At 52.1% G+C, this 24,242-nt stretch overlaps 1 protein-coding gene across 1 annotated transcript in view; it reads right to left on the bottom strand.

Moving 5' to 3' along the window:
* Nucleotides 1–2,053: 2,053 nt before the first annotated feature.
* Nucleotides 2,054–24,242, bottom strand: part of phf24 (PHD finger protein 24) — a 135,667-nt gene continuing 113,478 nt past the window's right edge. Inside the window, exon 8 of the mRNA XM_072515642.1 lies at nt 2,054–8,609. Within this exon, the coding sequence (XP_072371743.1) occupies nt 8,513–8,609 (97 nt within the window). The 3' untranslated portion in view covers nt 2,054–8,512. The remainder of the gene's footprint in view (nt 8,610–24,242) is intronic.

Genomic DNA, 24,242 nt, shown 5'->3' with positions numbered 1-24,242 from the left:
TTACACTCCGTAGTATATCAAAATGCACAAAAAAGTGTAATGAAAGATGATAGAGGAGTGTAATAAAAGGTGCATTATTGTCACAGCTCCCAGTTTGTGCCCCTTGGGCTGAACGAGTCTCCCGTGTTTTCAATTTGAATGAAAAATGAAAATGAAATGAAAATCTCGTATTGTCACAAGTAGGCTTCAAATGAAGTTACTGTGAAAAGCCCCTAGTCGCCACATTCCGGTGCCTGTTCAGGGAGGCTGGTACGGGATTGAACCCGCGCTACTGGCCTGCATTGGTCTGCTTCCAAAGCCAGCGATTTAGCCCTGTGCTAAACCAGCCCCTTTAGTTTTAATTTCCCTCAGTCCCTGCCACCCTACATGTGCTGTCATTGTAAGCTACACAAGCCTTTGAAATTCTGTCATGTTGTGTTCAATTATTAACGCTAACACCCGTCAGCTTGTCAGCAGGCTGACAGTGAAAGCAGTACACTCCATTTGTGAATGTCTGAGGCCATCTAAAACCCGTCAATGGCACAAGTCGTGAATTCTTCCTTCTGATGGGACGATCATTTCAGACTAGGCGGGGAGGACGTTTTATCACTGGGAGTCTATGGAATTCTCCAACCCAGAGGCCTGTGGATGGCCAGCTGTTGGTTATATTCAAGACAGAGGTCAGTCGATATTTGGATGCTGTGGGAATTAATTGATACGGGGATATTGTGTCAAGGTGTAACTGAGTTGGACAATCTGCTGTGGTATTTATTGAATGGCAGAACAGGCTCAACGGGACCACACGTGTTTCAGTTTCCTCTACACTGATATTTCTGCTTGGGCCCCAACATAAGTCATCTGACACTCAAACATATTTTAGGAATAGAACAAGCAGATCCAGGAACAAGACTGGACATCCACGAGGTGCTGGGGGCCATCAGCAGCAGCAGAATTGTGTTCAACCACAATCTGCAACCTCATGGCCCGGGATATCCCCCACTCTGCCATTACCACACAGGCAGTGACCCAAGGGGGAATTGAACCCGGGTCCCTGGCGCTGTGAAGCAACAGTGCTAACCACTGGGCTACTGTGGGTTAGATACAGAGTAAAGCTCACTCTACACTGCCCCCATCAAACACTCCCAGGACAGGTACAGCACGGGGTTAGATACAGAGTAAAGCTCCGTCTACACTGCCCACATCAAACACTCCCAGGACAGGTACAGCACGGGGTTAGATACAGAGTATAACTCCCTCTACACTGTCCCCATCAAACACTCCCAGGACAGGTACAGCACGGGGTTAGATACAGAGTAAAGCTCCGTCTACACTGTCCCCATCAAACACTCCCAGGACAGGTTCAGCACGGGGTTAGATACAGAGTAAAGCTCCCGTGACACTGTCCCCATCAAACACTCCCAGGACAGGTACAGCACGGGGTTAGATACAGAGTAAAGATCCCTCTACACTGTCCCCATCAAACACTCCCAGGACAGGTACAGCACGGGGTTAGATACAGAGTAAAGCTCCCTCTACACTGTCCCCATCAAACACTCCCAGGACAGGTACAGCACGGGGTTAGATACAGAGTAAAGATCCCTCTACACTGTCCCCATCAAACACTCCCAGGACAGGTACAGCACGGTGTTAGATACAGAGTAAAGCTCCCTCTACACTGTCCCCATCAAACACTCCCAGGACAGGTACAACACGGGGTTAGATACAGAGTAAAGCTCTCTCTGCACTGTCCCCCTCAAACACTCCCAGGACAGGTACAGCACGGGGTTAGATACAGAGTAAAGCTCCCTCTACACTGTCCCCATCAAACACTCCCAGGACAGGTACAGCACGGGGTTAGATACACAGTGAAGCTCCCTCTACACTGTCCCCATCAAACAGTTCACAGATACAGGGGAAGGAGTGTATTTTGCACAAAGCAATTCCCTGACCGGGAGTTCTCTGTGAGTCTGTACATAATGTTGTCACAACTGATGACCTTTCTCTGAAAATCATTCTGAATGTCGACCAGAAATATTTAGCAATGACAACATAAACTATCAGCAGAGCCTTGAGGTACAGAGATATACCATATTTAATCACTTTATTACAGTCTTAATCTTTCATACCAGAGTATGTCCAAAAAACAGTTCACACATCAGTAATATCTAATTACATCGCAATAATGGCTTTGATATCCATGCTTGGGGATTTGAAAAGGTAATCAAGGAATCTTTGTTAATTAGCCAATGATCTTCCCTGTCATTCCCACCCTGCCCTTGTACTGTACATCCCAATGACCTTCCCCTCCACTCCCATAGCTTGCAACACTAACAAACATAGGAGCACGAATAGGCCATTTACCTCATCAAGTCCTGTTCCGCCACTCAATACAATCATGGTTGATCGAACACTTCAACGGCTTTGACCCACAACTCTTCACATTGTTGTTAATCGGAAACCCATTCACCTCCACCTTAAACATGCTCACTGATTGAGCTTCCACAGACCCCGGGGGTTGAGAATACCAAAGATTCGCAACCCTCTCTTGGCCCTAAATGGCTTCCAATGCATGTTGAAATTGTTCTCCCTGATTCTAGACTCCCTATCCAAGGGAAACATCTTACCTTTATCTATCCTGTCTATTCCTTTGTGCATTTTGATCACCTTCCTTCCACCATAGAAGTGGGATGTTCATTCGTGACTCCTCAGACACTGAAGCAGTCCATGTCCAAATGTAACAAGATCTGGACAATGTCCAGGCTTGGACTGAGAAGTGGCAAGTGACAATAATCCCAGGCGATGGAATGAGCATCTCCAATAACCATGTCGCCCTGACATTCAATGGCATTGCCCACGGCCGTTGCCATCTCGGAGGGCAAGGGCAGCGGACTCATGGGAACACCACCACCTCCAAATACATCTCCAAGCATCATACAATCCTGACTTGGAAATATGTCACCGTTCCTTCACTGTTGTTGGGTCAAAACACTGGAACTCCCTCCCGAACAGCACTGTGGGTGTACCGACATCACGTGGACAGCAGCAGATCAAGAAAGCCACCACCTTCTGAAGGGAAATTGGGGATGGGCAACAAATGTTGGCCAAGCCAGCAAGGCCCACAGCCTGTGGACGAATAAGGATAAAAGTATCTTCTCATTCACTCCCGGAGTGCGCTACTATCCCGCCGCAGCATCACCGTCATTCAACACATCACCATCCTCCCATATAACACTATTCCAGTTCCATATCACTGTTCTCCCACTGCTCTCCCATCCCTACTCTATCACTGACTGTATCTCTGTCCTGTTAGACTATCCCTCACCCCATTGTGGCACTTCCATCTCACCAGGATATCAGCAGATCACTGTTGCCCCGCGGTCTGCATTCTTCCCATGAAAAAAGTTGCAACTGTTATAATTCTGGATAATTGCATCCCCTCACACTAGTGAATCTGTATTGCACACACTCCCAAACTCTGATGTTCCTCCTACAACGTGGTCGCACGCGTCATTCTGACTGAGGTTTTCTTAAGGTTGATATCAACACCATTACTCTGAGCTTTTATATTAATATCACTTGGGATTAAATCTAAGAGTTCTACAACGTCATTTCAAACCTCAACAACACGAGCTTTGCCTTTAACGTTCTGTGAACCTGCCCCACCCCAGCCTGTTTCCCTCTGCCCTCGAACAGCTCTCACTGCCATTCATAAGATCTGGACCGTCATCATCCTCTCAGATTGAAATCCATCGGCCAATTTTGAAGATCCAATCCCCAATCTTATTGATATTCCTTTGGTCCTCTGAAGGTGGCCAGTGTGCGGATGTGTCTGTCGCCATTACAATGCGGACGGAAAGTGATTAAAACTGGTTCTGCGGTTCTTGAAAGTCCTCGGGAATGGTTCGACCTTCATGGAGCAGCACTGTTGTTGAGGGTGTCAGAGGGATTCCTCAGCATGAAATAGCTGGAGATCAGCACTGGTACACGACCATAAACATCATGGCATGTGACAGATAATTGTCATGGAGAAAAGACAAACTTTCTCACAAGATTAAATGAATGTACATCGGGATATAGGAGGGGAGTGAATGGGTGGGTAGAGTCACCGATAGGGGAGAGTGTACATGGGGATGTGGGAGGGGAGTGAATGGGTGGGTAGAGTCACTGATAGGGGAGAGATTACATGGGGGTGTGGGAGGGGATTAAATGGTGGGTAGAGTCAGTGATAGGGGAGAGTGTACATGGGGAGAGTGTACATGGGGAGAGGGTGCATGGGGAGAGGGTGCATGGGGAGAGGGTGCATGGGGAGAGGGTGCATGGGGAGAGGGTGCATGGGGATGGGGGAGGGGATTAAATGGTGGGTAGAGTCAGTGATAGGGGAGAGTGCACATGGGGAGAGTGTACATGGGGAGAGTGTACATGGGGATGTGGGAGGGGATTAAATGGTGGGTAGAGTCAGTGATAGAGGAGAGTGGACATGGGGATGTGGGAGGGGATTAAATGGGTGGGTAGAGTCAGTGATAGGGGAGTGTGTACATGGGGAGAGTGGCATGGGGATGTGGGAGGGGATTAAATGGGTGGGTAGAGTCAGTGATAGGCGAGCGTGCACATGGGGAGAGTGTACATGGGGAGAGTGTACATGGGGAGAGTGTACATGGGGAGAGTGTACATGGGGATGTGGGAGGGGATTAAATGGGTGGGTAGAGTCAGTGATAGGAGAGAGTGTACATGGGGCTGGGGAGGGGATTAAATGGGTGGGTAGAGTCACTGATAGGGGAGAGTGTACATGGGGGTGTGGGAAGGGATTAATGGTGGGTAGAGTCAGTGATAGGGGAGAGTGACATGGGGATGTGGGAGGGGATTAAATGGGTGAGTAGAGTCAGTGATAGGGGAGAGTGTACATGGGGATGTGGGTGGGGATTAAATGGGTGGGTAGAGTCAGTGATAGGGGAGAGTGTACATGGGGAGAGTGTACATGGGGATGTGGGAGGGGAGTGAATGGGTGGGAAGAGTCACTGATAGGGGAGAGTGGACATGGGGATGTGGGAGGGGATTAAATGGGTGGGTAGAGTCACTGATAGGGGAGAGTGTACATGGGGAGAGTGTACATGGGGAGAGTGTACACGGGGAGAGTGTACATGGGGAGAGGCTGCATGGGGATGGGAGAGGGGATTAAATGGTGGGTAGAGTCAGTGATAGGAGAGAGTGTACATGGGGCTGGGGAGGGAATTAAATGGGTGGGTAGAGTCAGTGATAGGGGAGAGTGTACATGGGGGTGTGGGAGGGGATTAAATGGTGGGTAGAGTCACTGATAGGGGAGAGTGTACATGGGGGTGTGGGAGGGGATTAAATGGTGGGTAGAGTCAGTGATAGGGGAGAGTGTACATGGAGATCTGGGAGGGGATTAAATGGGTGGGTAGAGTCAGTGATAGGGGAGCGTGTACATGGGGAGAGTGTACATGGGGAGAGTGTACATGGGGAGAGTGTACATGGGGATGTGGGAGGGGATTAAATGGGTGGGTAGAGTCAGTTATAGGGGAGAGTGTACATGGGGAGAGTGTACATGGGGAGAGTGTACATGGGGATGTGGGAGGGGAGTGAATGGGTGGGTAGAGTCAGTGAAAGTGGAGAGTGTACATGGGGAGAGTGTACATGGGGATGTGGGAGTGGATTAAATGGGTGGGTAGAGTCAGTGATAGGGGAGAGTGTACATGGGGAGAGTGTACATGGGGGTGTGGGAGGGGATTAAATGGTGGGTAGAGTCAGTGATAGGGGAGAGTGTACATGGAGATCTGGGAGGGGATTAAATGGGTGGGTAGAGTCAGTGATAGGGGAGAGTGTCCATGGGGAGAGTGTACATGGCGCTGGGGGAGAGGATTAAATGGGTGGGCAGAGTCAGTGATAGGGGAGCGTGTACATGGGGAGAGTGTACATGGGGATGTGGGAGGGGATTAAATGGGTGGGTAGAGTCAGTTATAGGGGAGAGTGTACATGGGGAGAGTGTACATGGGGAGAGTGTACATGGGGATGTGGGAGGGGAGTGAATGGGTGGGTAGAGTCAGTGAAAGTGGAGAGTGTATATGGGGAGAGTGTACATGGGGATGTGGGAGTGGATTAAATGGGTGGGTAGAGTCAGTGATGGGGGAGAGTGTACATGGGAGAGTGTACATGGGTGTGTGGGAGAGGATTAAATGGGTGGGTAGAGTCAGTGATGGGGGAGAGTGTACATGGGGAGAGTGTACATGGGGACAGTGTACATGGGGGTGTGGGAGGGGAGTGAATGGGTGGGTAGAGTCAGTGATGGGGAGAGTGTACATGGGGAGAGTGTACATGGGGATGTGGGAGGGGAGTGAATGGGTGGGTAGAGTCAGTGATGGGGAGAGTGTACATGGGGAGAGTGTACATGGGGGTGTGGGAGGGGAGTGAATGGGTGGGTAGAGTCAGTGATAGGGGAGCGTGTACATGGGGAGAGTGTACATGGGGAGAGTGTACATGGGGAGAGTGTACATGGGGAGAGTGTACATGGGGATGTGGGAGGGGATTAAATGCGTGGGTAGAGTCAGTGATGGGGGAGAGTGTACATGGGGAGAGTGTACATGGGGAGAGTGTACATGGGGAGAGTGTACATGGGGATGTGGGAGGGGATTAAATGCGTGGGTAGAGTCAGTGATGGGGGAGAGTGTACATGGGGAGAGTGTACATGGGGAGAGTGTACATGGGGATGTGGGAGGGGAGTGAATGGGTGGGTAGAGTCAGTGATAGGAGAGAGTGTACATGGGGAGAGTGTACATGGGGATGTGGGAGGGGAGTGAATGGGGAGTAGAGTCAGTGATAGGGGAGTGTGTACATGGGGAGAGTGATAGGGTAGAGTCTGTGATAGGGGAGAGTGTACATGGGGAGAGTGTACATGGGCATGTGGGAGGGGAGTGAATGGGTGGGTAGAGTCAGTGATAGGGGAGCGTGTACATGGGGAGGGTGTACATGGGGAGAGTGTACATGGGGAGAGTGTACATGGGGATGTGGGAGGGGATTAAATGGGTGAGTAGAGTCAGTGATAGGGGGGAGTGTATATGGGGAGAGTGTAGATGGGGAGAGTGTAGATGGGGAGAGTGTAGATGGGGAGAGTGTAGATGGGGAGAGTGTAGATGGGGAGAGTGTACATGGGGAGAGTGTACATGGGGAGAGTGTACATGGGGAGAGTGTACATGGGGAGAGTGTACATGGGGAGAGTGTACATGGGGCTGGGGAGTGGATTAAATGGGTGGGGAGAGTCAGTGATAGGGGAGAGTGTACATGGGGATGTGGGAGTGGAGTGAATGGGTGGGTAGAGTCAGTGAAAGTGGAGAGTGTACATGGGGAGAGTGTACATGGGGATGTGGGAGTGGATTAAATGGGTGGGTAGAGTCAGTGATGGGGAGAGTGTACATGGGGAGAGTGTACATGGGGAGAGTGTACATGGGGGTGTGGGAGGGGAGTGAATGGGTGGGTAGAGTCAGTGATGGGGAGAGTGTACATGGGGAGAGTGTACATGGGGATCTGGGAGGGGAGTGAATGGGTGGGTAGAGTCAGTGATGGGGAGAGTGTACATGGGGAGAGTGTACATGGGGGTGTGGGAGGGGAGTGAATGGGTGGGTAGAGTCAGTGATAGGGGAGCGTGTACATGGGGAGAGTGTACATGGGGAGAGTGTACATGGGGAGAGTGTACATGGGGAGAGTGTACATGGGGATGTGGGAGGGGATTAAATGCGTGGGTAGAGTCAGTGATGGGGGAGAGTGTACATGGGGAGAGTGTACATGGGGAGAGTGTACATGGGGAGAGTGTACATGGGGGTGTGGGAGGGGAGTGAATGGGTGGGTAGAGTCAGTGATGGGGAGAGTGTACATGGGGAGAGTGTACATGGGGAGAGTGTACATGGGGAGAGTGTACATGGGGAGAGTGTACATGGGGGTGTGGGAGGGGAGTGAATGGGTGGGTAGAGTCAGTGATGGGGAGCGTGTACATGGGGCTGGGGAGGAACAGCCTTACTGACCCTTGTTTAATTAGTAGGACAAGACTGTTAGCTACTAGCAACAAGTAGGAAAAGCCTAATGCCTGAACTTGATGGAGACAACATCCGATTGGTTAGTGAATAGTGTAAGCTGATAGGATGGGTGCAGTTCTTCAATTCCAATCGGGGCTATATGACAGGCCTAATGGAGCAATGGAAATCAAGTGACAGTCATCAAATTGTGTTAGTACTGGGCTGCCTGGGTTGACATTATATACATGAATTATATAGGACAGAGTACCGGGGTGAATTCTATTCAGCAATGCCTCAGGTGAGTAACGAGTGAGTGTCAACTGCACAATGTTGACTGCAGGGGAAAGGGTTTCAATGAAAAGCTTTGTGAAGGTCCAGAACGTTCGGGCTGCGGCATCCCTCTGTCACTTGCTGATCTGCACCCTGGGTGTTTGACACGTTGGGAGGGTGGGGTGGGAGCTGGGAGGGGTGAGGAGGCGCATGGCCAAAGGCTTGACATCTCGGCGCCAGCGTTAGACAACGGGTCTGAGGTGAATCGCCGCACTGTTGGGGCGTGCAGCAAGGATATAGATGGCATTTTCCTTCAGGAATGTTTTCCAATCTACGCGCCTGTGGAGAGAAACAGGAAAACAGTCAGAAGCAAAGACAAGTCAGTCGCTCCTCAGGGTCACTTGTCTCTGAGCTGCGCCCGTGGGTGGAAGGAAGTACTGGTTTGTTCAGCCCAAACTTAAAGCGCCCTCTCGTTTCCAACAGTATCCAAGGTGACGGAATCTTCAGCTCCCGTGTACAAATGTGGCTCAGAGGGTGAGAAAAGGCAAGCCTAACAGAAAGAAAGAAGCAGTATAAAAAGGCAGAGAGACAAAGGATGGAGTGGGCCAACAGCAGCATAGAGAGAGGAAGAAAGCCAAAGATAAAGAGTGAGAGTGATAAAGAGAGAGAATCCGAGAGCGTCTTGCAGTCAGCATTACAGTAAAGCAGTCTGGGAAGAGTGTCCTGCAGTCAGCATTACAGTAAAGCAGTCTGGGAAGAGTGTCCTGCAGCCAGCTTTACAGTAAAGCAGTCTGGGAAGAGTGTCCTGCAGTCAGCGTCACAGTGAAGCAGTCTGGGAACGGTGTCCTGCAGTCAGCATCACAGTGAAGCAGTCTGGGAAAAGTGTCCTGCAGTCAGCGTCACAGTGAGGCCGACTGGGAAGAGTGTGCTACAATCAGTGTCACAGTGAAGCAGTCTGGGAAGAGCTTCCTGCAGTCAGCGTCACAGTGAAGCAGTCTGGGAAGAGTGTCCTGCAGTCAGCATCACAGTGAAGCAGTCTGGGAAGAGTGTCCTGCAGTCAGAGTCACAGTGAAGCAGTCTGGGAAGAGCTTCCTGCAGTCAGCATCACAGTGAAGCAGTCTGGGAAGATTGTCCTGCAGTCAGCGTCACAGTGAAGCACTCTGGGAAGAGTGTCCTGCAGCCAGCGTCACAGTGAGGCCGACTGGGAAGAGTGTCCTGCAGTCAGCGTCACAGTGAAGCAGTCTGGGAAAAGTGTCCTGCAGTCAGCGTCACAGTGAAGCAGTCTGGGAAAAGTGTCCTGCAGTCAGCGTCACAGTGAAGCAGTCTGGGAACAGCGTGCTGCAGTTTGCGTCACAGTGAAGCAGTCTGGGAAGAGTGTCCTGAAGTCAGCATTACAGTGAAGCAGTCTGGGAAGAGTGTCCTGCAGTCAGTGTCACAGTGAAGCAGTCTGGGAAGAGTATCCTGCAGTTAGCATCACAGTGAAGCAGTCTGGGAAGAGTGTCCTGCAGTCAGTATCACAGTGAAGCAGTCTGGGAAGAGTGGCCTGCAGTCAGCATCACAGTGAAGTAGTCTGGGAAGAGTGTCCTGCAGTCAGCGTCACAATGGAGCAGTCTGGGAAGAGAGTGCCACAGTCAGCATTACAGTAAAGCAGTCTGGGAAGAGTGTCCTGCAGTCAGCATCACAGTGAAGCAGTCTGGGAAGAGTGTCCTGCAGTCAGCGTCAAGGTTAAGCAGTCTGGGAAGAGTGTCCCGTAGTCAGCATCGCAATGAAGCAGTTTGGGAAGTGTACCCTGCAGTCAGCGTCACAGTGAAGCAGTCTGGGAAGAGTGTCCTGCAGTCAGCGTCAAGGTTAAGCAGTCTGGGAAGAGTGTCCCGTAGTCAGCATCGCAATGAAGCAGTTTGGGAAGAGTGTCCTGCAGTCAGTGTCACAGTGAAGCAGTCTGGGAAGAGTGTCCTGTAGACAGCATCACAGTGAAGCAGTCTGGGTAGAGTGCCCCGCAGTCAACATCACAGTGAAGCAGTCTGGGAGCAGCGTCCTGCAGACAGCAACACAGTGAAGCAGTCTGGGAAGAGTGTCCCATAGTCAGCGTCACAGTGAAGCAGTCTGGGAAGAGTGTCCTGCAGTCAGCGTCATAGTGAAGCAGTCTGGGAAGAGCGTCCTGCAGTCAGCATCACAGGGAAGCAGTCTGGGAAGAGTGTCCTGCAGTCAGTGTCACAGTGAAGCAGTCTGGGAAGAGCTTCCTGCAGTCAGTGTCACAGTGAAGCTGTCTGGGAAGAGCAGCCTGCAGTCAGCATCACAGTGAAGCAGTCTGGGAAGAGTATCCTGCAGCCAGCATCACAGTGAAGCAGTCAGGGAAGGGTGTCCTGCAGTCAGCGTCACAGTGAAGCAGTCTGGGAAGAGCTTCCTGCAGCCAGCGACACAGTGAAGCAGTCTGTGAAGAGGGTCCTGCAGTCAGCGTCACAGTGAAGCAGTCTGGGAAGAGTGTCCTACAGTCAGCATCACAATGAAGCAGTCTGGGAACAGTGTCCTGCAGTCAGCGTCACAGTGAAGCAGTCTGGGAAGAGTGTCCTGCAGTCAGCGTCACAGTCAAGCAGTCTGTGAAGAGCGTCCTGCTGTCAGTGTCATAGTGAAGAAGTCTGGGAAGAGTGTCCTGCAGTCAGCGTCACAGTGAAGTAGTCCGGGAAGAGTGTCCTGCAGTCAGCGTCACAGTGAAGCAGTCTGTGAAGAGCGTCCTGCAGTCAGCGTCATAGTGAATAAGTCTGGGAAGAGTGTGCTGTAGTCAGCGTCACAGTGAAGCAGTCTGGGAAGAGTATCGTGCAGTCAGCATTACAGTGAAGCAGTCTGGGAAGAGTGTCCTGCAGTCAGCGTCACAGTGAAGCAGTCTGGGAAGAGTATCGTGCAGTCAGCATTACAGTGAAGCAGTCTGGGAAGTGCGTCCTGCAGTCAGCAACACAGTGAAGCAGTCTTAGAAGTGTGTCCTGCAGTCAGCCTTACAGTGAAGCTGTCTGTGAAGAGAGTCCTGCTGTCAGTGTCATAGTGAAGCAGTCTGGGAAGAGCTTCCTGCAGTCAGTATCACAGTGAAGCAGTCTGGGAAGAGTGTCCTGCAGTCAGCGTCACAGTGAAGCAGTCTGTGAAGAGCGTCCTGCAGACAGCGTCAAAGTGAAGCAGTCAGTGAAGAGCGTCCTGCAGTCAGCGTCACAGTGAAGCAGTCTGGGAAGTGTGTCCTGCAGTCAGCATCACAGTGAAGCAGTCTGGGAAGAGTATCGTGCTGTCTGCATTACAGTGAAGCAGTCTGGGAAGAGTGTCCTGCAGTCAGCGTCACAGTGAAGCAGTCTGGGAAGAGTATCGTGCAGTCAGCATTACAGTGAAGAAGTCTGGGAAGTGTGTCCTGCAGTCAGCGTTACAGTGAAGCAGTCTGTGAAGAGCGTCCTGCTGTCAGTGTCATAGTGAAGCAGTCTGGGAAGAGTGTCCTGCAGTCAGTATCACAGTGAAGCAGTCTGGGATAAGCTTCCTGCAGTCAGCATCACAGTGAAGTAGTCTGGGAAGAGTGTCCTGCAGTCAGCGTCACAATGAAGCAGTCTGGGAAGAGTGTGCCACAGTCAGCATTACAGTAAAGCAGTCTGGGAACAGTGTCCTGCAGTCAGCATTACAGTGAAGCAGTCTGGGAAGAGTGTCCTGCAGTCAGCGTCACAGTGAAGCAGTCTGGGAAGGGTGTCCCGTAGTCAGCATCGCAATGAAGCAGTTTGGGAAGTGTACCCTGCAGTCAGCGTCACAGTGAAGGAGTCTGGGAAGAGTGTCCTGCAGTCAGTGTCACAGTGAAGCAGTCTGGGAAGAGTGTCCCGTAGTCAGCATCACAGTGAAGCAGTCTGGGAACAGCGTCCTGCAGTCAGCGTCATAGTGAAGCAGTCTGGGAAGAGCGTCCTGCAGTCAGCTTCACAGGGAAGCAGTCTGGGAAGAGTGTCCTGCAATCAGTGTCACAGTGAAGCAGTCTGGGAAGAGCTTCCTGCAGTCAGTGTCACAGTGAAGCTGTCTGGGAAGAGCATCCTGCATCAACATCACAGTGAAGCAGTCTGGGAAGAGTATCCTGCAGTCAGCATCACAGTGAAGCAGGTTGGGAAGAGTGTCCTGCAGCCAGCATCACAGTGAAGCAGTCTGGGAAGAGCGTGCTGCAGTCAGCGTCATAGTGAAGCAGTCTGTGAAGAGTGTCCTGCAGTCAGCGTCACAGTGTAGCAGTCTGGGAAGTGTGTCCTGCAGTCAGCATCACAGTGAAGCAGTCTGGGAAGAGTATCGTGCTGTCAGCATTACAGTGAAGCAGTCTGGGAAGAGTGTCCTGCAGTCAGCGTCACAGTGAAGCAGTCTGGGAAGAGTATCGTGCAGTCAGCATTACAGTGAAGAAGTCTGGGAAGAGTGTCCTGCAGTCAGCGTTACAGTGAAGCAGTCTGTGAACAGCGTCCTGCTGTCAGTGTCATAGTGAAGCAGTTTGGGAAGAGTGTCCTGCAGTCAGTATCACAGTGAAGCAGTCTGGGATAAGCTTCCTGCAGTCAGCATCACAGTGAAGTAGTCTGGGAAGAGTGTCCTGCAGTCAGCGTCACAATGAAGCAGTCTGGGAAGAGTGTGCCACAGTCAGCATTACAGTAAAGCAGTCTGGGAACAGTGTCCTGCAGTCAGCATTACAGTGAAGCAGTCTGGGAAGAGTGTCCTGCAGTCAGCGTCACAGTGAAGCAGTCTGGGAAGGGTGTCCCGTAGTCAGCATCGCAATGAAGCAGTTTGGGAAGTGTACCCTGCAGTCAGCGTCACAGTGAAGGAGTCTGGGAAGAGTGTCCTGCAGTCAGTGTCACAGTGAAGCAGTCTGGGAAGAGTGTCCCGTAGTCAGCATCACAGTGAAGCAGTCTGGGAACAGCGTCCTGCAGTCAGCGTCATAGTGAAGCAGTCTGGGAAGAGCGTCCTGCAGTCAGCTTCACAGGGAAGCAGTCTGGGAAGAGTGTCCTGCAATCAGTGTCACAGTGAAGCAGTCTGGGAAGAGCTTCCTGCAGTCAGTGTCACAGTGAAGCTGTCTGGGAAGAGCATCCTGCATCAACATCACAGTGAAGCAGTCTGGGAAGAGTATCCTGCAGTCAGCATCACAGTGAAGCAGGTTGGGAAGAGTGTCCTGCAGCCAGCATCACAGTGAAGCAGTCTGGGAAGAGCTTGCTGCAGTCAGCGTCACAGTGAAGCAGTCTGTGAAGAGTGTCCTGCAGTCAGCGTCACAGTGTAGCAGTCTGGGAAGTGTGTCCTGCAGTCAGCATCACAGTGAAGCAGTCTGGGAAGAGTATCGTGCTGTCAGCATTACAGTGAAGCAGTCTGGGAAGAGTGTCCTGCAGTCAGCGTCACAGTGAAGCAGTCTGGGAAGAGTATCGTGCAGTCAGCATTACAGTGAAGAAGTCTGGGAAGAGTGTCCTGCAGTCAGCGTTACAGTGAAGCAGTCTGTGAACAGCGTCCTGCTGTCAGTGTCATAGTGAAGCAGTCTGGGAAGAGTGTCCTGCAGTCAGTATCACAGTGAAGCAGTCTGGGAAGAGCTTCCTGCAGTCAGCATCACAGTGAAGTAGTCTGGGAAGAGTGTCCTGCAGTCAGCGTCACAATGAAGCAGTCTGGGAAGAGTGTGCCACAGTCAGCATTACAGTAAAGCAGTCTGGAACAGTGTCCTGCAGTCAGCATTACAGTGAAGCAGTCTGGGAAGAGTGTCCTGCAGTCAGCGTCACAGTGAAGCAGTCTGGGAAGAGTGTCCCGTAGTCAGCATCGCAATGAAGCAGTTTGGGAAGTGTACCCTGCAGTCAGCGTCACAGTGAAGGAGTCTGGGTAGAGTGTCCTGCAGTCAGTGTCACAGTGAAGCAGTCTGGGAAGAGTGTCCCGTAGTCAGCATCACAGTGAAGCAGTCTGGGGAGAGTGCCCCGCAGTCAACATCACAGTGAAGCAGTCTGGGAACAGCGTCCTGCAGTCAGCGTCATAGTGAAGCAGTCTGGGAAGAGCGTCCTGCAGTCAGCTTCACAGGGAAGCAGTCTGGGAAGAGTGTCCTGCAGTCAGTGTCACAGTGAAGCAGTCTGGGAAGAGCTTGCTGCAGTCAGTGTCACAGTGAAGCTGTCTGGGTAGAGCATCCTGCATCAACATCACAGTGAAGCAGTCTGGGAAGAGTATCCTGCAGTCAGCATCACAGTGAAGCAGGTTGGGAAGAGTGTCCTGCAGCCAGCATCACAGTGAAGCAGTCTGGGAAGAGCGTGCTGCAGTCAGCGTCACAGTGAAGCAGTCTGTGAAGAGTGTCCTGCAGTCAGCGTCACAATGAAGCAGTCTGGGAACAGTGTCCTTCAGTCAGCGTCACAGTGAAGTAGTCCGGGAAGAGTGTCCTGCCGTCAGTGTCACAGTGAAGCAGTCTCTGAAGAGCTTCCTGCAGCCAGCGTCACAGTGAAGCAGTCTGTGAAGAGCGTCCTGCAGTCAGCGTCATAGTGAATCAGTCTGGGAAGAGTGTCCTGCAGTCAGCGTCACAGTGAAGCAGTCTGGGAAGGGTATCGTGCTGTCAGCATTACAATGAAGCAGTCTGGGAAGAGTGTCCTGCAGTCAGCGTCACAGTGAAGCAGTCTGGGAAGAGTATCGTGCAGTCAGCATTACAGTGAAGCAGTCTGGGAAGTGTGTCCTGCAGTCAGCATCACAGTGAAGCAGTCTTAGAAGTGTGTCCTGCAGTCAGCGTTACAGTGAAGCTGTCTGTGAAGAGCGTCCTGCAGTCAGTGTCATAGTGAAGCAGTCTGGAAAGAGCTTCCTGCAGTCAGTATCACAGTGAAGCAGTCTGGGAAGAGTGTCCTGCAGTCAGCGTCACAGTGAAGCAGTCTGTGAAGAGCGTCCTGCAGGCAGCGTCATAGTGAAGCAGTCTGTGAAGAGCGTCCTGCAGTCAGCGTCACAGTGAAGAAGTCTGGGAAGTGTGTCCTGCAGTCAGCGTCACAGTGAAGCAGTCTGGGAAGAGTATCGTGCAGTCAGCATTACAGTGAAGCAGTCTGGGAAGAGTGTCCTGCAGTCAGCGTCACAGTGAAGCAGTCTGGGAAGAGTATCGTGCAGTCAGCATTACAGTGAAGCAGTCTGGGAAGTGCGTCCTGCAGTCAGCATCACAGTGAAGCAGTCTTAGAAGTGTGTCCTGCAGTCAGCGTTACAGTGAAGCTGTCTGTGAAGAGCGTCCTGCTGTCAGTGTCATAGTGAAGCAGTCTGGGAAGAGCTTCCTGCAGTCAGTATCACAGTGAAGCAGTCTGGGAAGAGTGTCCTGCACTCAGCGTCACAGTGAAGCAGTCTGTGAAGAGCGTCCTGCAGACAGCGTCATAGTGAAGCAGTCAGTGAAGAGCGTCCTGCAGTCAGCGTCACAGTGAAGCAGTCTGGGAAGTGTGTCCTGCAGTCAGCATCACAGTGAAGCAGTCTGGGAAGAGTATCGTGCTATCAGCATTACAGTGAAGCAGTCTGGGAAGAGTGTCCTGCAGTCAGCGTCACAGTGAAGCAGTCTGGGAAGAGTATCGTGCAGTCAGCATTACAGTGAAGAAGTCTGGGAAGAGTGTCCTGCAGTCAGCGTTACAGTGAAGCAGTCTGTGAAGAGCGTCCTGCTGTCAGTGTCATAGTGAAGCAGTCTGGGAAGAGTGTCCTGCAGTCAGTATCACAGTGAAGCAGTCTGGGAAGAGTGTCCCGTAGTCAGCATCGCAATGAAGCAGTTTGGGAAGTGTACCCTGCAGTCAGCGTCACAGTGAAGGAGTCTGGGTAGAGTGTCCTGCAGTCAGTGTCACAGTGAAGCAGTCTGGGAAGAGTGTCCCGTAGTCAGCATCACAGTGAAGCAGTCTGGGGAGAGTGCCCCGCAGTCAACATCACAGTGAAGCAGTCTGGGAACAGCGTCCTGCAGTCAGCGTCATAGTGAAGCAGTCTGGGAAGAGCGTCCTGCAGTCAGCTTCACAGGGAAGCAGTCTGGGAAGAGTGTCCTGCAGTCAGTGTCACAGTGAAGCAGTCTGTGAAGAGCTTGCTGCAGTCAGTGTCACAGTGAAGCTGTCTGGGTAGAGCATCCTGCATCAACATCACAGTGAAGCAGTCTGGGAAGAGTATCCTGCAGTCAGCATCACAGTGAAGCAGGTTGGGAAGAGTGTCCTGCAGCCAGCATCACAGTGAAGCAGTCTGGGAAGAGTGTCCTGCAGTCAGCGTCACAGTGAAGTAGTCCGGGAAGAGTGTCCTGCAGTCAGTGTCACAGTGAAGCAGTCTGGGAAGAGTGTCCCGTAGTCAGCATCACAGTGAAGCAGTCTGGGTAGAGTGCCCCGCAGTCAACATCACAGTGAAGCAGTCTGGGAACAGCGTCCTGCAGTCAGCGTCATAGTGAAGCAGTCTGGGAAGAGCGTCCTGCAGTCAGCTTCACAGGGAAGCAGTCTGGGAAGAGTGTCCTGCAGTCAGTGTCACAGTGAAGCAGTTTGGGACGAGCTTCCTGCAGTCAGTGTCACAGTGAAGCTGTCTGTGAAGAGCGTCCTGCTGTCAGTGTCATAGTGAAGAAGTCTGGGAAGAGTGTCCTGCAGTCAGCGTCACAGTGAAGTAGTCCTGGAAGAGTGTCCTGCAGTCAGCGTCACAGTGAAGCAGTCTGTGAAGAGCGTCCTGCAGTCAGCGTCATAGTGAATCAGTCTGGGAAGAGTGTGCTGCAGTCAGCGTCACAGTGAAGCAGTCTGGGAAGAGTATCGTGCAGTCAGCATTACAGTGAAGCAGTCTGGGAAGAGTGTCCTGCAGTCAGCGTCACAGTGAAGCAGTCTGGGAAGAGTATCGTGCAGTCAGCATTACAGTGAAGCAGTCTGGGAAGTGCGTCCTGCAGTCAGCAACACAGTGAAGCAGTCTTAGAAGTGTGTCCTGCAGTCAGCCTTACAGTGAAGCTGTCTGTGAAGAGAGTCCTGCTGTCAGTGTCATAGTGAAGCAGTCTGGGAAGAGCTTCCTGCAGTCAGTATCACAGTGAAGCAGTCTGGGAAGAGTGTCCTGCAGTCAGCGTCACAGTGAAGCAGTCTGTGAAGAGCGTCCTGCAGACAGCGTCATAGTGAAGCAGTCAGTGAAGAGCGTCCTGCAGTCAGCGTCACAGTGAAGCAGTCTGGGAAGTGTGTCCTGCAGTCAGCATCACAGTGAAGCAGTCTGGGAAGAGTATCGTGCTGTCTGCATTGCAGTGAAGCAGTCTGGGAAGAGTGTCCTGCAGTCAGCGTCACAGTGAAGCAGTCTGGGAAGAGTATCGTGCAGTCAGCATTACAGTGAAGAAGTCTGGGAAGTGTGTCCTGCAGTCAGCGTTACAGTGAAGCAGTCTGTGAAGAGCGTCCTGCTGTCAGTGTCATAGTGAAGCAGTCTGGGAAGAGTGTCCTGCAGTCAGTATCACAGTGAAGCAGTCTGGGAAGAGCTTCCTGCAGTCAGCATCACAGTGAAGTAGTCTGGGAAGAGTGTCCTGCAGTCAGCGTCACAATGAAGCAGTCTGGGAAGAGTGTGCCACAGTCAGCATTACAGTAAAGCAGTCTGGGAACAGTGTCCTGCAGTCAGCATTACAGTGAAGCAGTCTGGGAAGAGTGTCCTGCAGTCAGCGTCACAGTGAAGCAGTCTGGGAAGAGTGTCCCGTAGTCAGCATCGCAATGAAGCAGTTTGGGAAGTGTACCCTGCAGTCAGCATCACAGTGAAGGAGTCTGGGAAGAGTGTCCTGCAGTCAGTGTCACAGTGAAGCAGTCTGGGAAGAGTGTCCCGTAGTCAGCATCACAGTGAAGCAGTCTGGGTAGAGTGCCCCGCAGTCAACTTCACAGTGAAGCAGTCTGGGAACAGCGTCCTGCAGTCAGCGTCATAGTGAAGCAGTCTGGGAAGAACGTCCTGCAGTCAGCTTCACAGGGAAGCAGTCTGGGAAGAGTGTCCTGCAATCAGTGTCACAGTGAAGCAGTCTGGGAAGAGCTTCCTGCAGTCAGTGTCACAGTGAAGCTGTCTGGGAAGAGCATCCTGCATCAACATCACAGTGAAGCAGTCTGGGAAGAGTATCCTGCAGTCAGCATCACAGTGAAGCAGGTTGGGAAGAGTGTCCTGCAGCCAGCATCACAGTGAAGCAGTCTGGGAAGAGCGTGCTGCAGTCAGCGTCACAGTGAAGCAGTCTGTGAAGAGTGTCCTGCAGTCAGCGTCACAATGAAGCAGTCTGGGAACAGTGTCCTGCAGTCAGCGTCACAGTGAAGCATTCTGGGAAGAATGTCCTGCAGTCAGCGTCACAGTGAAGTAGTCTGGGAAGAGTGTCCTGCAGTCAGTATCACAGTGAAGCAGTCTGTGAAGAGCGTCCTGCAGTCAGCGTCATAGTGAAGCAGTCTGGGAAGAGTGTCCTGCAGTCAGCGTCACAGTGAAGTAGTCCGGGAAGAGTGTCCTGCAGTCAGCGTCACAGTGAAGCAGTCTGTGAAGAGCTTCCTGCAGCCAGCGTCACAGTGAAGCAGTCTGTGAAGAGCGTCCTGCAGTCAGCGTCATAGTGAATCAGTCTAGGAAGAGTGTCCTGCAGTCAGCGTCACAGTGAAGCAGTCTGGGAAGAGTATCGTGCTGTCAGCATTACAGTGAAGCAGTCTGGGAAGAGTGTCCTGCAGTCAGCATCACAGTGAAGCAGTCTGGGAAGAGTATCGTGCAGTCAGCATTACAGTGAAGATGTCTGGGAAGTGTGTCCTGCAGTCAGCATCACAGTGAAGCAGTCTTAGAAGTGTGTCCTGCAGTCAGCGTTACAGTGAAGCTGTCTGTGAAGAGCGTCCTGCAGTCAGTGTCATAGTGAAGCAGTCTGGAAAGAGCTTCCTGCAGTCAGTATCACAGTGAAGCAGTCTGGGAAGAGTGTCTTGCAGTCAGCGTCACAGTGAAGCAGTCTGTGAAGAGCGTCCTGCAGGCAGCGTCATAGTGAAGCAGTCTGTGAAGAGCGTCCTGCAGTCAGCGTCACAGTGAAGAAGTCTGGGAAGTGTGTCCTGCAGTCAGCGTCACAGTGAAGCAGTCTGGGAAGAGTATCGTGCAGTCAGCATTACAGTGAAGCAGTCTGGGAAGAGTGTCCTGCAGTCAGCGTCACAGTGAAGCAGTCTGGGAAGAGTATCGTGCAGTCAGCATTACAGTGAAGCAGTCTGGGAAGTGCGTCCTGCTGTCAGCATCACAGTGAAGCAGTCTTAGAAGTGTGTCCTGCAGTCAGCGTTACAGTGAAGCTGTCTGTGAAGAGCGTCCTACTGTCAGTGTCATAGTGAAGCAGTCTGGGAAGAGCTTCCTGCAGTCAGTATCACAGTGAAGCAATCTGGGAAGAGTGTCCTGCAGTCAGCGTCACAGTGAAGCAGTCTGTGAAGAGCGTCCTGCAGACAGCGTCATAGTGAAGCAGTCAGTGAAGAGCGTCCTGCAGTCAGCGTCACAGTGAAGCAGTCTGGGAAGTGTGTCCTGCAGTCAGCATCACAGTGAAGCAGTTGGGGAAGAGTATCGTGCTGTCAGCATTACAGTGAAGCAGTCTGGGAAGAGTGTCCTGCAGTCAGCGTCACAGTGAAGCAGTCTGGGAAGAGTATCGTGCAGTCAGCATTACAGTGAAGAAGTCTGGGAAGAGTGTCCTGCAGTCAGCGTTACAGTGAAGCAGTCTGTGAATAGCGTCCTGCTGTCAGTGTCATAGTGAAGCAGTCTGGGAAGAGTGTCCTGCAGTCAGTATCACAGTGAAGCAGTCTGGGAAGAGCTTCCTGCAGTCAGCATCACAGTGAAGTAGTCTGGGAAGAGTGTCCTGCAGTCAGCGTCACAATGAAGCAGTCTGGGAAGAGTCTGCCACAGTCAGCATTACAGTAAAGCAGTCTGGGAACAGTGTCCTGCAGTCAGCATTTCAGTGAAGCAGTCTGGGAAGAGTGTCCTGCAGTCAGCGTCACAGTGAAGCAGTCTGGGAAGAGTGTCCCGTAGTCAGCATCGCAATGAAGCAGTTTGGGAAGTGTACCCTGCAGTCAGCGTCACAGTGAAGCAGTCTGGGAAGAGCGTCCTGCAGTCAGCGTCATAGTGAAGCAGTCTGGGAAGAGCGTCCTGCAGTCAGCTTCACAGGGAAGCAATCTGGGAAGAGTGTCCTGCAGTCAGTGTCACAGTGAAGCAGTCTGGGAAGAGCTTCCTGCAGTCAGTGTCACAGTGAAGCTGTCTGGGTAGAGCATCCTGCATCAACATCACAGTGAAGCAGTCTGGGAAGAGTATCCTGCAGTCAGCATCACAGTGAAGCAGGTTGGGAAGAATGTCCTGCAGCCAGCATCACAGTGAAGCAGTCTGGGAAGAGCGTGCTGCAGTCAGCGTCATAGTGAAGCAGTCTGTGAAGAGTGTCCTGCAGTCAGCGTCACAGTGAAGCAGTCTGGGAAGAGCTTCCTGCAGCCAGCGTCACAGTGAAGCAGTCTGGGAAGAGTGTCCTGCAGTCAGCGTCACAGTGAAGCAGTCTGGGAAGAGTGTCCTACAGTCAGCATCACAATGAAGCAGTCTGGGAACAGTGTCCTGCAGTCAGCGTCACAGTGAAGCATTCTGGGAAGAATGTCCTGCAGTCAGCGTCACAGTGAAGTAGTCTGGGAAGAGTGTCCTGCAGTCAGTATCACAGTGAAGCAGTCTGTGAAGAGCGTCCTGCAGTCAGCGTCATAGTGAAGCAGTCTGGGAAGAGTGTCCTGCAGTCAGCGTCACAGTGAAGTAGTCCGGGAAGAGTGTCCTGCAGTCAGCGTCACAGTGAAGCAGTCTGTGAAGAGCTTCCTGCAGCCAGCGTCACAGTGAAGCAGTCTGTGAAGAGCGTCCTGCAGTCAGCGTCATAGTGAATCAGTCTAGGAAGAGTGTCCTGCAGTCAGCGTCACAGTGAAGCAGTCTGGGAAGAGTATCGTGCTGTCAGCATTACAGTGAAGCAGTCTGGGAAGAGTGTCCTGCAGTCAGCGTCACAGTGAAGCAGTCTGGGAAGAGTATCGTGCAGTCAGCATTACAGTGAAGCAGTCTGGGAAGTGCGTCCTGCAGTCAGCAACACAGTGAAGCAGTCTTAGAAGTGTGTCCTGCAGTCAGCCTTACAGTGAAGCTGTCTGTGAAGAGAGTCCTGCTGTCAGTGTCATAGTGAAGCAGTCTGGGAAGAGCTTCCTGCAGTCAGTATCACAGTGAAGCAGTCTGGGAAGAGTGTCCTGCAGTCAGCGTCACAGTGAAGCAGTCTGTGAAGAGCGTCCTGCAGACAGCGTCATAGTGAAGCAGTCAGTGAAGAGCGTCCTGCAGTCAGCGTCACAGTGAAGCAGTCTGGGAAGTGTGTCCTGCAGTCAGCATCACAGTGAAGCAGTCTGGGAAGAGTATCGTGCTGTCTGAATTACAGTGAAGCAGTCTGGGAAGAGTGTCCTGCAGTCAGCGTCACAGTGAAGCAGTCTGGGAAGAGTATCGTGCAGTCAGCATTACAGTGAAGAAGTCTGGGAAGTGTGTCCTGCAGTCAGCGTTACAGTGAAGCAGTCTGTGAAGAGCGTCCTGCTGTCAGTGTCATAGTGAAGCAGTCTGGGAAGAGTGTCCTGCAGTCAGTATCACAGTGAAGCAGTCTGGGAAGAGCTTCCTGCAGTCAGCATTACAGTGAAGCAGTCTGGGAAGAGTGTCCTGCAATCAGCGTCACAGTGAAGCAGTCTGGGAAGAGTGTCCCGTAGTCAGCATCGCAATGAAGCAGTTTGGGAAGTGTACCCTGCAGTCAGCGTCACAGTGAAGGAGTCTGGGAAGAGTGTCCTGCAGTCAGTGTCACAGTGAAGCAGTCTGGGAAGAGTGTCCCGTAGTCAGCATCACAGTGAAGCAGTCTGGGTAGTGTGCCCCGCAGTCAACATCACAGTGAAGCAGTCTGGGAACAGCGTCCTGCAGTCAGCGTCATAGTGAAGCAGTCTGGGAAGAGCGTCCTGCAGTCAGCTTCACAGGGAAGCAGTCTGGGAAGAGTGTGTTGCAATCAGTGTCACAGTGAAGCAGTCTGGGAAGAGCTTCCTGCAGTCAGTGTCACAGTGAAGCTGTCTGGGAAGAGCATCCTGCATCAACATCACAGTGAAGCAGTCTGGGAAGAGTATCCTGCAGTCAGCATCACAGTGAAGCAGGTTGGGAAGAGTGTCCTGCAGCCAGCATCACAGTGAAGCAGTCTGGGAAGAGCGTGCTGCAGTCAGCGTCACAGTGAAGCAGTCTGTGAAGACTGTCCTGCAGTCAGCGTCACAATGAAGCAGTCTGGGAACAGTGTCCTGCAGTCAGCGTCACAGTGAAGCATTCTGGGAAGAATGTCCTGCAGTCAGCGTCACAGTGAAGTAGTCTGGGAAGAGTGTCCTGCAGTCAGTATCACAGTGAAGCAGTCTGTGAAGAGCGTCCTGCAGTCAGCGTCATAGTGAATCAGTCTAGGAAGAGTGTCCTGCAGTCAGCGTCACAGTGAAGCAGTCTGGGAAGAGTATCGTGCTGTCAGCATTACAGTGAAGCAGTCTGGGAAGAGTGTCCTGCAGTCAGCGTCACAGTGAAGCAGTCTGGGAAGAGTATCGTGCAGTCAGCATTACAGTGAAGCAGTCTGGGAAGTGTGTCCTGCAGTCAGCATCACAGTGAAGCAGTCTTAGAAGTGTGTCCTGCAGTCAGCGTTACAGTGAAGCTGTCTGTGAAGAGCGTCCTGCAGTCAGCGTCACAGTGAAGCAGTCTGGAAAGAGCTTCCTGCAGTCAGTATCACAGTGAAGCAGTCTGGGAAGAGTGTCTTGCAGTCAGCGTCACAGTGAAGCAGTCTGTGAAGAGCGTCCTGCAGGCAGCGTCATAGTGAAGCAGTCTGTGAAGAGCGTCCTGCAGTCAGCGTCACAGTGAAGAAGTCTGGGAAGTGTGTCCTGCAGTCAGCTTCACAGTGAAGCAGTCTGGGAAGAGTATCGTGCAGTCAGCATCACAGTGAAGCAGTCTTAGAAGTGTGTCCTGCAGTCAGCGTTACAGTGAAGCTGTCTGTGAAGAGCGTCCTGCTGTCAGTGTCATAGTGAAGCAGTCTGGGAAGAGCTTCCTGCAGTCAGTATCACAGTGAAGCAGTCTGGGAAGAGTGTCCTGCAGTCAGCGTCACAGTGAAGCAGTCTGGGAAGAGTATCGTGCTGTCAGCATTACAGTGAAGCAGTCTGGGAAGAGTGTCCTGCAGTCAGCGTCACAGTGAAGCAGTCTGGGAAGAGTATCGTGCAGTCAGCATTACAGTGAAGAAGTCTGGGAAGAGTGTCCTGCAGTCAGCGTTACAGTGAAGCAGTCTGTGAAGAGCGTCCTGCTGTCAGTCTCATAGTGAAGCAGTCTGGGAAGAGTGTACTGCAGTCAGTATCACAGTGAAGCAGTCTGGGAAGAGCTTCCTGCAGTCAGCATCACAGTGAAGTAGTCTGGGAAGAGTGTCCTGCAGTCAGCGTCACAATGAAGCAGTCTGGGAAGAGTGTCCTGCAGTCAGTATCACAGTGAAGCAGTCTGGGAAGAGCTTCCTGCAGTCAGCATCACAGTGAAGTAGTCTGGGAAGAGTGTCCTGCAGTCAGCGTCACAGTGAAGCAGTCTGTGAAGAGCGTCCTGCAGACAGCGTCATAGTGAAGCAGTCAGTGAAGAGCGTCCTGCAGTCAGCGTCACAGTGAAGCAGTCTGGGAAGTGTGTCCTGCAGTCAGCATCACAGTGAAGCAGTCTGGGAAGAGTATCGTGCTGTCAGCATTACAGTGAAGCAGTCTGGGAAGAGTGTCCTGCAGTCAGTGTCACAGTGAAGCAGTCTGGGAAGAGTATCGTGCAGTCAGCATTACAGTGAAGAAGTCTGGGAAGAGTGTCCTGCAGTCAGCGTTACAGTGAAGCAGTCTGTGAAGAGCGTCCTGCTGTCAGTGTCATAGTGAAGCAGTCTGGGAAGAGTGTCCTGCAGTCAGTATCACAGTGAAGCAGTCTGGGAAGAGCTTCCTGCAGTCAGCATCACAGTGAAGTAGTCTGGGAAGAGTGTCCTGCAGTCAGCGTCACAATGAAGCAGTCTGGGAAGAGTGTGCCACA

Source organism: Scyliorhinus torazame, chromosome 9 (genome assembly GCF_047496885.1).
Source record: "Scyliorhinus torazame isolate Kashiwa2021f chromosome 9, sScyTor2.1, whole genome shotgun sequence".
NCBI classification, from domain to species: domain Eukaryota; kingdom Metazoa; phylum Chordata; class Chondrichthyes; order Carcharhiniformes; family Scyliorhinidae; genus Scyliorhinus; species Scyliorhinus torazame.
Note: the sequence above shows the minus strand (reverse complement) of the source record. Positions and strands in the feature narration are given on the sequence as shown.